At 57.0% G+C, this 15,706-nt stretch overlaps 1 protein-coding gene across 1 annotated transcript; it reads right to left on the bottom strand.

Moving 5' to 3' along the window:
* Positions 1–1,095: 1,095 nt before the first annotated feature.
* On the bottom strand, positions 1,096–14,933 carry ZBTB4 (zinc finger and BTB domain containing 4). Its single transcript, XM_082860857.1, has 4 exons — positions 14,869–14,933; positions 6,572–6,641; positions 5,081–6,126; positions 1,096–4,417 (listed from the first exon to the last, which is right to left on the bottom strand). Exons 3-4 carry the CDS (start codon positions 6,115–6,117, stop codon positions 2,482–2,484), a joined length of 2,973 nt encoding a protein of 990 aa, XP_082716983.1. The 5' UTR covers positions 6,118–6,126; positions 6,572–6,641; positions 14,869–14,933; the 3' UTR covers positions 1,096–2,481.
* Between the last annotated feature and the right edge of the window lie 773 nt (positions 14,934–15,706).

Below are 15,706 nucleotides of genomic sequence, written 5' to 3' on the forward strand. Positions count from 1 at the left end.
CCACTCCACCGTCACCCTTCTTCCCAGGGAACATGGGGAAAGAGGGCACAAACTGACAAGACTTAATAATTTTCAAAAGACAAAATTGCAAAATCCCAAATTTCCAACATGTGAAATTCACAATATTCAAGTTCCCCAACTCCGATACATGTATTTTAATCGCCATTTCGCCACAATCTCCTTTGTTGCCCAGAACCACCAAATTCTGGAAACTATTTTCCTAAATCATATTTTCAAAAAAATAAATGTCTACATTCTCAGTTCTCCCAAAATGTCCATGGTTTTAGAATTTTGACCTGTTCTGAAATTCAAATTCCCTGGTCCATCCTCAACCCCTTCCATCTCTGTGCCTTTTTGCCTCAGAGGAGTGCAGGTTAAGGATATAGGGGGACTGTTATCGCATCTGCCCCCTGCCTCCAAGGCCTTCCTCAGTCTCTCTTGTGGTTCCGCTGTGTATGTGTATATATATATATATATATATATATATATATATATATATATATATATATATATATATATTTATATATATAATTTGTGTGTAGATATATATGTATTCTTTATTATGTACTTTTATTCGCAGTTTTTCTAAAGTGCCAGAAACAAGATTTGTGGGAATTTTTTTTGTGATTTTTTTTTTTTTTTTTGCATTTTTCCCCGTTTTAAACTTTTCTCCCCCTTAAAAATTGGAACTCGGTATGGTACATTCAGTAGGAAACTCTTCACTCGGACTGTGGCCAAGACCAAGAAAAGTGCAAAGAGACAGAGGAGGAGTGAAGGAGCGACACTCCTCCGTGGTTAACATTCAGGGAGCCTGTCGAAAACCTCCCCTTTCCGTATGCTGGGAGGGCGAGAAGAGGCAGGAGGTTGGTCCTGTCCCTCCCCCCAAACCCCCTCCCTCCAAAAGCCATGATCTTGCCCTTTCAGCATCAGTTGAGAGGGCAGCCATCTTGGCCCCAAAAAACAGTAGCTGAGAAAAAGGCTGCCATTTTGATGACAACTTTTCCCCTTTTTAAACTGCACTCCTCTAATTCCCATTTTTCAAATTTGCTCCCCCAAACTGGCTCTCCCCTCGTGAGCTGTTTTTTTTTTCTGGGGGGGGGGGGAGGTGGGTGGATGGAAAATGTTCATCCAATCACAGAGTGGGGAGGCCCAGTTATCAAAGAGAATTAGGAGCAAACATTTCTTCAACTCCCCCACTGGAAGGAAACATAGGGACCCCTGACCAGGGTTAACTAGTGCAAATTAGGGATTAGGGACTTATAAGGTCCCTGTACCCCATCCCTAGGCTGGGATCTTTGGGCGTGGGGAACTGAGTCAAAGATGGGGTGTAAGGTGCTATTTTGCAGGGAAAGTTGGTGGGGATACCCCAAAGCCCACCAAGGGAGTAGGATGGTTCACCAAAAACCATCTGGAGTGATTGGTGAGGGAAGTGATACTGGGGGAAAAAAGGAGGTTAAGGTAAGGATGGGAGGTCATGTGCAAATCTTGGGCTTACCCACCCATCCAACCCCCATCCATTTTTCTGGCTATTTGGTCTAGTCTGGGAGAAACCATCGGGAAAAAAAACAGGGAGAAAGTAGATTCCCTTCCCCATCCCATATAGAGCTCCTCCCTCCTGGCCCCCAAATCTGGTTTAGCCCAGAAGAGGCCATATGTAGAGGCAGGAAGAGGTGCAATCTACCTACTTCTTTTGCCTTGGAAGAGTCTGGGGCTCACGAGATTTGAGGGTCAAAGTAGGGCTGAGATTGGTGCTGCCCTGGGCTGGGAAAGTACTCAGCCATGGAACAGATAGGTAGCCCTCCCCCCAGCACCTCCTTGACCTGGATGGGAGAGGCCATCTCCAGAGTCTAGGAGTATAAGGAGGAATATGGAAGATCCAAAGGCATGGAAGCCAAGGAAGGGATGGCATCTTAATGTGAAGGAAATGGGCACAGAAACCCACCGTTGGGGAGAATGGAATCCAAAGCCACACTCCCAGGTGAGTGTCAGGTATCACAATGGTCTGGTCCAGGCCCTGGGCCACAAAGGATGGAATGTGCTGGGAAGCATCTGGGCAAGGGCTTAGAGAAAGCTTCAGAACGAGGGGGGAACATTAGGTGAGAGAGATGGTTTCCCCCTAGGTTTACGAATCAGGGGGGCGGGTTAGACATTCAGAGCTGGTGGGGGCTATGAGTAGAGATTCATTTAAGTATATTGCTCAGTTGCCCCAAGGGCTGGAGAAGGGATGGGAGCTGGCCCTGCCCCTCACGGAGGCCATTCCCTGGAGGAGAACTGAGAGGGGAACCACCAAAGATCCCTTCCCAGGTGGTGGGAAAACTACAATCTCACACAAAGCAGCCTGACCCCTGAGCTCCAGAGGCCCCCAAGTCCCTGCACAAGAGTGTGGAGGGGCTCCCAAGGGGCAGGGAGGCCAGGGAGCTGGTAGTGGCGGGGGTTCAGGGAGGGTGGCATCTGGTGAAAGGGGGGATCTGGGCCCAGAGCTCACCCCACATCTCCCTTCTGGGTTCTTTCAACCCCTGCCCTTTCCCCTTCTCCCTTAGGGGGGACTGGTGGAGGGAGAGTTGGGGGCGGTGGAGTTGGGGGGGTAGGGGGTGCTGCTTGAGGGTTGACTGCGTAGCCAAAGACCCCTGGTAGGAAGGGAAGGGCCCCCCCACCCTTCTCATCAGGTAGGACCATGTTAAGAGCAACTGGGAGAGCGGCCAAGTTGCTGAAGTTGTAAGGGTAGGCGGCAAGAAGCTGGGGCCCATAGACGAGTGGGTAGGGCTCAGGGTAGAAGGTGACTTTGGCAGCCCCCATCCCCTCCATCCGGTCCCCCCGCCCAGCCCCCACTGGCCCCTCACTCCCAGCTTTTCCCCTGCCACTGCCAGATTCCCGGCCGCTCCCGATCAGAGCCAGTGGAAATTCCTGCACAGGTGGGTATGCATAGGTACCCCCTCCTGCCACCACTGAGGGCTCCTCCCCCCCTGAGATGACAGGGTCCTGGAGCGAGGCGGTTTTGGAAGCTTCCTCAGCAGCAGCGCTCCCGCCACCCGCCTCCCCGCTGGATGAGGAGACTTGCATCTCTTGGGGAGCCTCCTCCTTGACGTCCCCGGCTCGGGTGCCAACGCAGCCCTTGGAGTAGGCAATGACAGGCGTGGGGGTACCCCCGGGCCGCTCGGCAGCATGCCTCTGCCCGTGGCGGCTCAGGGCGGCTGCCGTCTTGCACACCTTGGCGCAGTGAGGGCAGGCGAAGCGGGTGGAAGGCTTCCGTCCAGCCCGAGAGTTGTGGGAGCCCCCGCCGTGGGCCTCCTGGTGCTTGCGCAGCTTCCTCAGGGTGGCAAATGTCTGGGCACAGTCCCCACAGCGGTGCCTCCGCTCGCCGCGGGCACGCCCTGCGGGGCCCTCGGCCGCCGGGGTCTCCTCCCAGCTCCTCCGTTCCAGCTTCTGTCTCCAGCGAGGCGGCCGGCGGCCTCTGGGCATCCCGCCGCCCCCGCTGCTGCCCGGGCCTGCGGCTCCAGCCTTGCGCTTGGGCTTGTACGAGTAGTAGGGCCTCCAGAGCTGGTCCTCCCCGCCAGCCTTCGACTCCTCCTCGTCCTCCTCATCCTCCTCGTCCTCCTCCTCGTCCTCCTCTTCATCCTCCTCCTCGCTCTCCTCCATCTCCTCTCCACTCAGCTCCCCGGGACGCAGGTCAGTTTCTGAGATGCGGCGCTTGACAATAGCCTCCTCACCGATTCGTACAGTGATCTGACACAGTGGAGGTGGAGCCTGCAGCTGAGAGGGACCCCGGCCAGGCCCTGCAGGGGGACCCCCGCCCCCACCAAGCCCACCAGCTGGCTTGGCCGTGTAGGTCAGAGTCCTTGTGGCCCGTGGGTTCCGGCCCTTGGCCTCCTCCGTGGCTGTGGCTGGGCTGCCGGCTGGGGCTGGGCTGGCTGGGGCAGCTGCAGGCACAGGGGGAGGAGGTGGGTACTCACGTTTTTTGGGGGGCCGTGGCGGAGCAGTGTAAGTGATGACTGAGGCAGCTTGGGCCCCCCCTGTGCTGGCCGGCCCACTCCCTGCTCCACCACTGGTGCTACCCCCGTGTACAATGACAGAGGGAGCTGGGTGGGCAAAAGTGATGACAGACGGTGGGGGGCCAGGCTCTGGGGCAGGTGGGGGTCCGGGTGGTGGGCTGGCCGGCATTGCCGCAGGGGCCGGAGTGTTGAGGCTCGGAGAAAGGGGGGCCTCGGGGGCTCCCTGGCTGTAGGTCTTGTAGGGCCGCTTGGCCGCCCGCATGGGGAGCAGGCGGTACAGCTTGAGGGTATTGAGCTTGGGCTTATAGCCTCCATTGGGCGTCTTCTCACTGGCTAGGAGGCCCGGGCTAATGCCATGGAAGGCTCGCTGGTGGGTCTTCAGGTTATAGTAGGTGACAAAGGTCTCCCAGCAGAAGATGCACTGGTACCTGGGCCAGGACGGCATGGAACAGGGCAGGGCCAGAGCCAGTTGAGTCAGGGGCCGTGAAGCTACGGCCTCAGCTTCCCACGTCCTCTCCTGCCTCCACTCAGACCTTGAACTGCCCCAGCCATTTGCTCACCCTCCTTAAAGGCTGCTTGTCTCACCCTGCCAGCCTCAGAAAGGACACCAGTCCCAGTACAGTGCCCCCCACTGGCTGTGAGATGCCAGGCCTCAGCTGTTCCGTCTGTGAACTGGGAGTAATCACACACCTTGCCTACCTCCCAAAGCCTCCTTCTGAAGCTCACATGACAGAAGGGGGAAATGTCTTATGAACAGGGGTGCATTACAGCTGTTGCTGGACATGCCTGAGCTCCCTAGTCCTGTCCCATGAAGCAACTTTCTCTTCCTCGGTCTCTTCCACATCACCAAGCCAGGACGTGACACCTGGAGGTGCTAATAAACATCAGTGGAAGGAAACGGGGCTGAAGGGAGGCAGAAGGGTGAGTGATGGAAAGCAGGTGAGCAGGGGCTAGTGGGTGAGCAGGCGTCTCAGGATGAGTTTCTAGGCCCCATGCTCTGCCCATTCTCTCCCTTGTCCCTGTGATCCCTGAGTGGACAAGGTCCCATGTGACCCCTCCCCCCACCATCCCCGGCCGTGCAGGCCACTCACCTGCGTTCCCCGGTGTGCCACACCTCGTGCTTGGTACGGTACTCAGCCAGGGCGAACACCTTCTCACAGTAGCGGCAGGGGTACTTCCTCCGCCACGAGTGTACATTGCTGTGCCGCTTCAGGCTGGACAGGGTCACGTAGGAACGCTCACAGGCCGCGCACACGTATAGCACGTGGCCGCCCACCACCTTCACCACGTGCTCGGGACCACCTCGGAAGCCCACTGGTGGGGGCAGGGCTGAGGCGTCCACTCCTGAAGGGCCACTGGGGCCAGAGCCCCCGGCTCCCAGCCCTGCAGACCCCCGAGTGCTGGCCCCCCTACGACACTGTGCCTCATGGGTCTGCAGCCGCTTGGGATGGATGAAGCTTTTCCCACATCGGGGGCAGGGGAGGGGCCGCCGGGGCAGGGGAGGCTGTGAGTCAGGGGCCTGGGCCTCAGCCCTGTCACCCTCCCACTCCCCGGCTGGCCTAGGCCCAGGCCCGAAGTTGTCTTCTTCAGGCTGCGAGGTGGCCATGGGGGCTGGGGCAGGAGGTGCCCAGGCATCACCTCCCTCCCCCAGGCCCTGCAGGCGGGAGATGCCCAGACGCCGCCCCAGAGCGCCGATCTCTGCCACGGCTGCCCCGTCCCCTCCACCACCAGGTAGTGCCAGCCGGGCACTGTAGATGAAATTGAGGACATCAGAGAAGGCAGCTGCTGGGACCCCTGGCAGCTCCAGGACCCGGGGTGGGGATGAAGCGGGAGGTGAGGGTGGAGGGGGAGAGGAGGAGGAAGAGGAGGAGGAGGAAGAAGCTGTGGTGGAGGCAGGGTTGGGGGCAGAGCCCCCAGTAATTGGTGGGAGGGGCAGTGGGGCTGAAGCGAGCAGGGCCTCTCTGAAGAAGGGACTAGAAGCAGCCAGGACGCTGCGGTGAGCAGGGAACTTGGTGTCTCCGGCTATGAGGGTGACGTCACAGAAGAGGCCACGGAGCCGCTGCTCATTGAGCTGGCGCAGGACGGCGGGGGCATGGGACGGGTCTGTCACCTCTGCTGGGGGGGGCATGGCGCCAGCCTAGATGGAGGAGAAGAGGCCAGGGGAGGATCTCAGAGGCTGGGCAGAGGGCGGGGGCCTCTAAAATCAGAGGTGAGCTGGGAGGGGGTGGGGGGCTGTTGGCCAGAGACGGGTGGAAGGCTGACTGACTTCTGGTCACGGAAGTGAGGGGTTAACCTTAGCCACCCCACGTCCAGCCAGCATCCAACGCCCGTGTGTCAAACGTCGGGGGCTGGTAGAGGCCAGGAATACCTCAGGTCTTGATGAAGGTCAGGGGTCAAGACTTCCAAGCCACAGACTAGCGAGGTAAGCAATGGACACCTCTCTCCCACTGGGAGGGGGAGGGAGGCCCCACAGCCTCTGCTGACCATTTCTCAGGACTCCCCGGCCTGGACAACACGGCTGCTCTGCTGGCCTGCTGCCTCAGGCCAGCCTCCCGCGGGGCAGACCTCTCGCACCACCTCACCTGAGAGCACAGCCAACATGGAGCAGAGCGGGGGTGGCTCAGCGAGTCCCTTCTGCCGGGCCTCTTCCCTCTGTGGGGAAACAGAAACCCCAGTCCTCAATAAGGGAACCGGACGGGAGGGGACCCAGGAGGTGGGGGGTGGCGCAGTGTGCAGGGCCAACGAGGCCCAGGCTGCTCTGCAGACCCTGACCCTCCTGGGAGCCCGAGAGGTTATTTGCTGAGCTGCCTCCAGTTGGACCTAGGAGTTCACACAAATTATTGCAAAGCCTTGTGCTGCTGGCCCCCAGAAGTACAGGAACAAGATAATTTGCATATTCCCAATTTGCCTCAAAACAATCCAGGAGCATAGTTCAATCCCGTAGGTCCAGGGAAGCCTGCTGGATCACTCTCAAGTCCCTTTGGCCCAACCTTCGGGGCTCAAAGGAAATCAAAGATTTGCATGTTGTCTTTCACTATAATAGTCTCATTTACATATCAAGATAGATTTGTCTGAGCTTTTTCATTGGACCAAGCTGCTAGATATTCAAATTAGGAGAGGACCTCTTGACATTAAATCTTAGAGGGGGTTTCTGGCCTAGGTGCCAGGTGACCACTGAAGACCACGAACTCTTGCACACGTGCCAGCTTGCTCCAATCTCTGAAGGGCACTAGAAGGCCACCAGACCGGAAGTGAGGAAGCTTGGGTCCCACTCCTTATTCTGACAGCTGGTGGCTTTAGGACTTTGGCTTAAAAAGGGGAGGGTGGGGAATGCAACCCCTATCTCACTCTTGCTGGGAGGCTCATCCAAAAGGAATAGCAGGCAGCCCAAATGTGAGCTGTGGTGGCCACTGCCCAGAAAGCACCTCACAGCCTCAGCTTTGGGGGCTAATTTTCAGTTGAAGATCTCAATTCCAGAGCCATAAAGTAACTTAGCCAAAGACAGAGCTGGTCATAACAGGTGGGGCCTGTTCACAGACCCAGGCCTCTTGACCTGAGAGCAGAGCTCTCGGCCCCTCTCGTGAACCCTCCATGAAGCCTGGGAGCCCTCCCCTTGCGCACGCCCTGGGTCGCACATGACCTCCGAGGTGTCCTGCGTCAGGAGTTCCTCATACAATTCCCACCCCCCCAGAAAACGCTCTCTTCCCATTTATTACTCATACTATCTGGACTAAGTTGCCTGCCCTCCACAGCCCATTTCATGTTCCCGAAAGACTGCTCTGAGCCCTCTCCTGGAGGACGAGGAGGGTGGTAAACAGGGGTGATATTCAAAAGTTCTAACAGCCCCGACTGCCAGGCACACACCTAGGTCAAATGCCTCTCCATCAGTTGAGTTGCTGGATTGCAGGTGGGTCAGGAATCCAGGGGAAGGGGCCCCGTTCGCGGTTTGGTGTTCAGTTCTGTTTGTAAAATGGGGAAAGAGAGCAAGGCCTCCCACTCCCTTCTGTGACAGCCACCAGCCAACAGGGACCCCCAAGAGTTGATGCTTTTACTTGCATTACCTCATTTGTTCCTCATCACTACCCTGAAAGGTAGCAGTTAGCTTCTTGACTTTAAAGTGACAGGCTGAGGCTCGGAGATGCTAGGTCGCTGCCCAAGGATATATGACCAGTTGGTAGCAGGGCTGGGATCTGATCCCAGGAAGTTCGGCTCAAAAGCCTGCGTTCTTGATTATATCACATCAGGATGAAGGACATGTTTACAGCTGGGATACTGTGATATAACAAGAAATAAAGTTGACCCTTGAACAACATAGGTTTGAACTGCACAGGTCCACTTACACATGGATTTTTTTCAATGGTAAATATGACAGCACTACACGATCCGAGGTTGGTTGAATCCGAGGAAGCGGAACCTTGGATACGGAGGCCCGATTGTAAGGCTATACTTGGATTTTCCACTGCGTGGACGGTCTGCGCCCCTAACCCGCACACTGTTCGAGGGTCAACTGTAATATATTTGGTCTTTGTCCCCATTGCTGACACACAGCTCCTAAAACTCTTGTAATTTCCCAAGTAACAGGGGTGCTAGGAGAATCTTATTCTAACATTTGGTCTTTGAGCCCAGTTCTTGACATTAAGCTCCTCAACTCCTTGGAATTTCCTGGGTGATAGGAGAGTCTCTTGTTCTAATGAGGCGACTCTTGGTGGGATCCCGGATGCGGGCTGGTCGCCAGAAAGACAGAGCCATGATTAGAAGTTTGGAACTTTCAGCCCCAGTCCCCCACTGCCTCTGGGGAGAGAAGAGGGCCTGGAGACTCAGGTAATAATCGATCATGCCTATGTGATGAGGCCTCCATAAAAGTCCCTGAAATATGGGGTTCAGAGAGCTTCTGGTTGCTAAACACATCCCCATGGCGAGAGGGTAGTGCACCCCAACTTTGTGAAGACAGAAGTTCCTGTCCTTGGACCCTTCCAGACCTCGCCCTCTGTACCTCTTCATTTGGCTATTATCATATCCTTTATTATATAATAAACCAATAAATGTAAGTATTTCCCTCAGTTCTGTAAGCCATCCTAGCAAATTATCAAGTCTGAGGACGGGGTCATGAGAAAGCCTGATGTCTTGATGGTCAGTCAGAAGTACAGGAGGTCTGGGGAATTCCCTGGTGGTCCAGTCGTTAGGACTCTGTGCTGCCACTGCAGGGGTCACGGGTTCAATCCCTGGTTGGGGAACTAAGATCCCACAGGCCGTGCAGCACGGCCAAAAAACTAAATAAAATAAAATAGAACTAAAAGTTTTAAAACAAAAAAAACTACAGGAGGTCTGGGCTTGCAAACTGGTATCTGAAGTGGGGGCAGTCTTGTGGGAATGAGCCCTTAACCTCTGGGATCTGATGCTATCTCCAGGCAGACAGTATCGGAATTGAACTGAATTGTAGGACACCCAGCTAGTGTCAGAGAACTGGTCAGTGTGGGGAGAAAAACCCACACGTTTCGTGTCAGAAGTGTCATGAGTTGAGTGTACAGGAAAACAGTTGTTTTTCTTTCAACAGCACCCACTAGGGCCGCCACCAGCCCATCTAGGATCTTTGTGGAAATTAGAGGAAGGGGAAAAAAATAGAGGAAAAGGCCACGCACAGCAAAGCTTGATTCTGGCCCCCACTCACCCCCTTGGCCAGGCCTGCCCACCTGCACAGCCATATGGGCTTGGGGCCTACTGAGGCATGGCTGTGTGCTGACTGCCGAAATATTTGGACAAGGCCTATCAAGGCTTTTTAGAACCACAGAGGTCCAAGGCTGGCCTGGCCCTTGGAGATCATCTAGAACCATCATCATCATGGTACTTGGAGCTGCCATTGATGAGAAAAATATTATGTGCCAAATCCAGTGCTAAGCATTTTATCTGCATTATCTCAACACTCAAAAGGACCACAGTGAGGCAGGGGCTAGTGTCAAACCCATTTTACAGATGAGGAAACTGAGGCTTTAAATACTCCAGACACCTCACTTGCAGGTAGAGAGAACGTAGTGACAGGGTGATTTGCCCCTGATCTCACTGCTAACCAAGCTGGGTTTGGACCCTGCTCTCCTGAGTTCAACTGCCCCACCAGAGGCCACTGCCCTGCAAGGGTTTATGGGAGGTGGAGAAGACACTAGTTATGGGACCCTGGGCAAGTTACTTAACCTCTCTGTATGTCAGTTTCCTTGTCAATGAGGTGGGGATAATGAGAAGCGCCCACTACATAGGGTTGTAAAGAATAAACGAGCTGATGACTGGCAGTACTAGAAGAGTGCCTGCCATGCAGCAAATGCTCAGGAAGTGCTAGCTCTAATTATCATCTTGGAACTCAGTCCCGGAAAATGGTGGGGGGAAGTGGTGAAGAAAAAGGGGCAGAAATCAGGCTTCAGGGTAGGTTTGATGGCTCTGTGGTTTTTAGTTTGTTTTTACCATTTCTCTACTCTTAACTGGCTGTGTGATCTTAGAGGTGTGACTGAGGTGCAGATCTGAGGGCTGCCACCAGATACACTCCACCTCTTGCTGTTCCCTCTGCCTGGAATGTTCTTTCCTCAGGTAGCCTCATGCCTTGCTGCCCCACCTCCTTTAAGCCTTGACTCAAAAGTCACCTTCCCCCAAGGCCCTCCCTGGCCACCCCGTACCTCCCCAAACTCCCTATCCCTCTCCCCTACTTTATTTTCCTCCTTGGCATTTAGTAAGACATACTGTTCATTCATCGCTAGACTGCAAGCTCCAGGGGAGGGAGAGATTTTTGTCTGCTTTGTTCACTGCTACCTCCAGTGCTTAGAACAGTGCCTGATACGTAGTGGGAGATCAAAAACATTTGGGGTAAATGAATGAACCTGCTTTCTTCAAGTCGTCCTGGAGTGTGTCCACTTTCAGGAAGGACGCCATCCTCAGTCCTGGACTGACTTGGCCAGGAGCTGGGGGTGGCGAGCGTAACTTGACCACTTCCAGGGTGCTCACGCTTTGCCTGATTTACCTCCAGGGCTTTACAGGCGTTGCCTCATTTAATGGTTTCCTCAGCCACCCAAAGTTGGCATTTATATTATCCCAATTTTACAGATGAGGAAACTGAAGCTCACAGAGGGATTTACCTTGCTCAAGGTCACACAGCTTGTGGGCAGCAGAGTCAAAATTCAAATCCAGGCCTGCGTGAACCCAGATGCAGGGTCCTTCCCTCTGCCACACTGCCGGGGCCAGCGGGCTACCGAAATCACCACGCGAGGTCTCACGTGCTAAATGGTAACTGTGTCATATCTGACTCCACCCTTTCCCTCACTCTCCACATCCAGCAGCCACTGAGTCTGGTCAAATATGCAACCCAGTTTTTTTTTGTTTTTTGTTTTCTTTTTTGGCCATGCTGTGCGGCTTAGGGGATTTTAGTTTCCTGACCAGGGATCGAACCTGGGCCCTCAGCAGTGAGAGTGTGGAGTCCTAACCACTAGACTGCCAGGGAATTCCCTGCGGCCCAGCTTGGGAATGGCTCTGGAAACCTTCCCTCTAACCTGCCTCTGGCTCCCAAACTAGCTCAGGGCCTTGCTAACACTCATGGTCCAAGGCCATGGCCTCCCAGCTCGTCCCCTGCTTCTGGTCTTAGCTTCCACCATCCAGCCTTCCTCTCACCGAGGATCAATGGCCCCGAAGCAGCTCAGGTGGCATCGCTCCTGGGCTCAGAAACCTTCTCGGGCCTCCACTCCGGAATAAAGCTCAATTTCCTCAGCCGAGCATTCGAGTCTGATTCCCATCTTCCTCTCTATTCTTGCGTTGCATGAGTCTCCCCTTAAGCACACGCTGTGCTCTCCATCCCCAGCAGTCCCACACCTCCATGCCCTCGCCCATGCTGGTTCTCCTGCTAGAAATACAACCTTCCCCCCAGCCTCTTCCCCAAATCCCTCCAAAATGTTAAGATCTACCTCAAATGCCATCTCCCTCTTGGCCCTCCCTGACCCTCAGGACAAGAACAATCTCTCCTTTGCCTGGTTCATCAATGTTTTGTGCTCCTGTGGCCAGTATCCAGTAGTGGATGCTAGGTTCTCCCTCCCAGGCTGAGACTCCCTAAGTCACTGTTTAAACACACCAGTCTTCTGAAATGGACTGGTGCAGGTGTTAAGTTCTGCAGAAATTGGGCAGAAGTGCGTGTGTGTTTGGCGGGGGTGGTGCACAGAGAGGCCCACAGAAAGCTTCAAAAGGGCACTAGAGGACACATATAAAGAGCACATGATCTGGAATCAGACTGGCTGGGTTCAAATCCAGCTTTACTTCTTACTAGCTAAGGGGCTTTGGGCAAATTACTTCTCTGGGCCTCGGCTGGCTCATTTGAAAAAGGGAGGTACTTAGAACTCCTACTTCCACGCGGCGCTGGGAGGACTACATGAGTGACCATACGTAAAAGCACTGAGGACAGTGCCTGGTGCACAGTGTTAAATAAGTGTTTACTGTTATTAACCAAGCCCCAGGAAGGGGCTCAGTGCTGGCAGAGGGCTGACAGTGGCTGGCACAGGCATAGTCCCCAGACTGTAGCTACTTTCCAGGTATGCTTTCCATGTGCTACCTACCTACAGCCCTGTTGGAAGACGGACAGGGCAGGTGATTCGCCCCATTTTAAAGATGAGGAACTGAGGCTCACTTAGGGAAGGTGCCAGCGAGGAAGGGGTAGGGCCCGAACTCCTCAGTTCTAGTCTAGGCCTCCTTGCCCTCCACCAGGCCGTGGTGCACCTGTTGTGCAGGCCTGACATAGCCAGCACGCCCCCACGCAGTGGGGGGGGCCTGGCCATAGTGTCCTCCCTGCCCCCATGCACACGCACCCTCCCCGCCAGGCCAGGGGCAGACCACAGCGATATGTACACTTGGAACACACACACACACACACACACACACACACACACACACACACACACACACACACACACACACACACACACACACATCTACAGAAGGGCCTGGGCCCCAAAGGTGAGGAAAACCTGTTCTGAGGAATCTGCCTACTGAGCAAATTCCATTCCCAGACCCTTCCACGGTCGCAGGAGGGGCCCAGTGTGCATCACAGAAGAGACAGAATAGCAGAGATCCCTGCAAGGGGGCAGAGAGAGGGTTGAAGCAGGAGGAGACTGAAAACTTCATGTTTCTTTTTTCCATTTCAGTGACAAGAGTCACACCCGGCCTTTACATAAACATGGCCAAGGAGCTGCTCCGTCCAAGTTGAGTTTCCTCGCAGCTGCCAGGCCTCTCCACCCGGTGACCCTGACGCGCTGGGCGGGCCGGCGAGGGGCTAGCGCACAGACCCTGCACAGACTAGCTGGGCTGCCCGACAACACCCAGGCCTCCCGCCTGCTGCCCTTGCTCTGCCCCATATTTATCTCCCCTCCTTCTTCATAACATATCCCCACAGCAGCCCCACATGGCCACTCCAACACGCAGAGGCAGGCACGCACACACAGCTCACGGCTGATCTCCAGAGTCCGAGGCCCACACGGCCCTTGTCACGCCATCGCCCTCCCCACAAGTGTTTTCTGACCAGCTTGCTTCCCAGCCCAACAGCACAGATGGGCTCCCACAAACGACGTCACAAAAGAATCCCGTAGGGAATGTCGCAAACACACAACCTTCCCCTCGCTCGGCTGCCCCCCCATCCCATAAACACAACCTGCATGTTCCACCCAGGGCCCCTCACACTGGTGCCAGCCGCCCTAGGGGTACCTGAGACACACCCTGGGGCTTCTCACTTCCTGCACGACCCGCAGGACCTGAGTTCTAGACATGCACCCCCCGCGCCCTCCCTCCCCTGTGCCACCTGATCGTCACATGGACCCAAGAACCCATCCAGCGGGCCATCCTCTCCGAGACTGGACCACACCTCAGCGGGGCCGCATGAACGGGACCGGACCCGACACCTTCCCACTCAGACTCAAGGGTACACAACTGCCCTCTCCAGCTGGGCACACAACACCCTGCACTCCGGCGCCCTCCACAGCACTTACCCCTCGCCAGCTACGCAGAAAACAACAGTTCCCAAATAGTTCATATGTGCAGCGCCAGACACATATGTGCAAGAAAACACACGCCGGTGTAAAACATAAAACCCCACACCTAACAAACTCCGCCGGTACTGTGCCCGGCTTCAAATGCGGACCTGTCACCCAAAGCCACAGGGCCACATCTTGTAATTCTGCCCCACAACACTGGACTCTCTCCGTCTGGCTTTCTGTCCCCATAGCCCGGGAGAGCCCTGCAGGACCCCTGGCTGCCGCACCAACCAACAGTGGTGACCAGGAGAGGTTTACCTTGCCCCACAACACAGGAGGAGACACACAAGCTCCAGGACTCACAGCCACAACCCTGCCCCGACGGCGCGGCGGCTCCGGGTCGCCTGCTCGCCCTGCGCACCCCGCACACCCCAACTCTAGGGCACTCGGCGGCCCACCCCTCCCCCCACCCCCCTGCCTGGCTCCTACGCCATCGCCCTCCCAGCGGCTTGCAGCGCCGGCCCGGGCTCACACCCGCCCCGCCCCACCCCAACGTGCCCCACAGGGGGAGGGGGACACTGGGCTGCAGAATTAACCCTTCAAGCGGGGAATGAGCGCGGCCCTTTCCACGGCCCCAGGCGATCGCGCCCCCCGGCCGCCGCTGGGTCGGACGCCGTACCCGGGCCCCCTTAGTCGCACCCCCCCCCCAGCGCCGTGCGCGCCTGGAGGCGGGGCCAGATTCAGCCCCCGACCCCTGAGCCCCCAGGTCAACCCCAAAGGGGAGCGGTCGCGGCACGGGACGTGGCCCGGGCCCCCGCGGCACCGGGCAGCGGGGAGGGGGCCCGGCTGTTGGCTCCGGTCCGCCCTGGCCCTGCCCGGTTCGCCCCGGGGCCCACCTGACTGCGATGGCGCCGCGTCCGCCAGGCCCGACTCATCACCGTGGCCGCCACCGGCCGCTCCGGTTTCGCCCGCCTCCAGCTCCGGCTCCGGCTCCGGCCCCGGCCCCCCCAGCGCCCGGCCCCGGCCCGGCCCCGCCGCCGCCGCCGCCGCCGCCGCCGCCGCCGCTGACATCATCGGCTCCCCCCGCCCCGGTCCTACCCCCACCCCCACCCCCGGAAACAGTACCCCCCCAGCGCCGCCGCCGCCGCCGCCGCCGCCGAGAGGAGGCTGGCGCAGCGCAGCAGGCACAGACACCAGGCTCCGGGCTCGGGCTCGGGGCGAGCGCGCCCGACGGCCTGCGCCCGGACCGATCCCGGGAAGGGAACGGCGCCACGCAGGGCGGCCGGACGGGTGGGCACCGAGCTAGGCGCGGGCCTGGCTGCAGCAGCAGCGGCGCGGGGCCGCACGACCACCCACTCCCTGGGAAGGGGTTCCCCCCCCGCCCCCTGCACGCTCTTCACTCAGTGGTGCACACCGCCCAGAGCACGCACACCCTCTCCGCAGACACACAACGTGGCAGGCTCACAATCAGGCCCAATGGGACCCGCAGACCCAGGCTCAGCATACTCAAAGGGGCAGCCCTGGAGAAACACACACACACACACACACACACACACACACACACACACACACACACACACACACACACACACACACACACACGCTCCCTCTCCAGAAATGCACAGGGACCCCCCCCCCGACCCCCCAGGCCGCGAGCTGGGAACGCCCCAGCCCTACAGAACAGGTACACGTAAATGGCTACCAGCGCAGATGAACACGCAGCTTGCTATTTTG

The sequence above is a fragment of the Leucopleurus acutus genome (assembly GCF_964270905.1).
Source record: "Leucopleurus acutus genome assembly, chromosome: 19".
NCBI classification, from domain to species: Eukaryota; Metazoa; Chordata; class Mammalia; order Artiodactyla; family Delphinidae; genus Leucopleurus; species Leucopleurus acutus.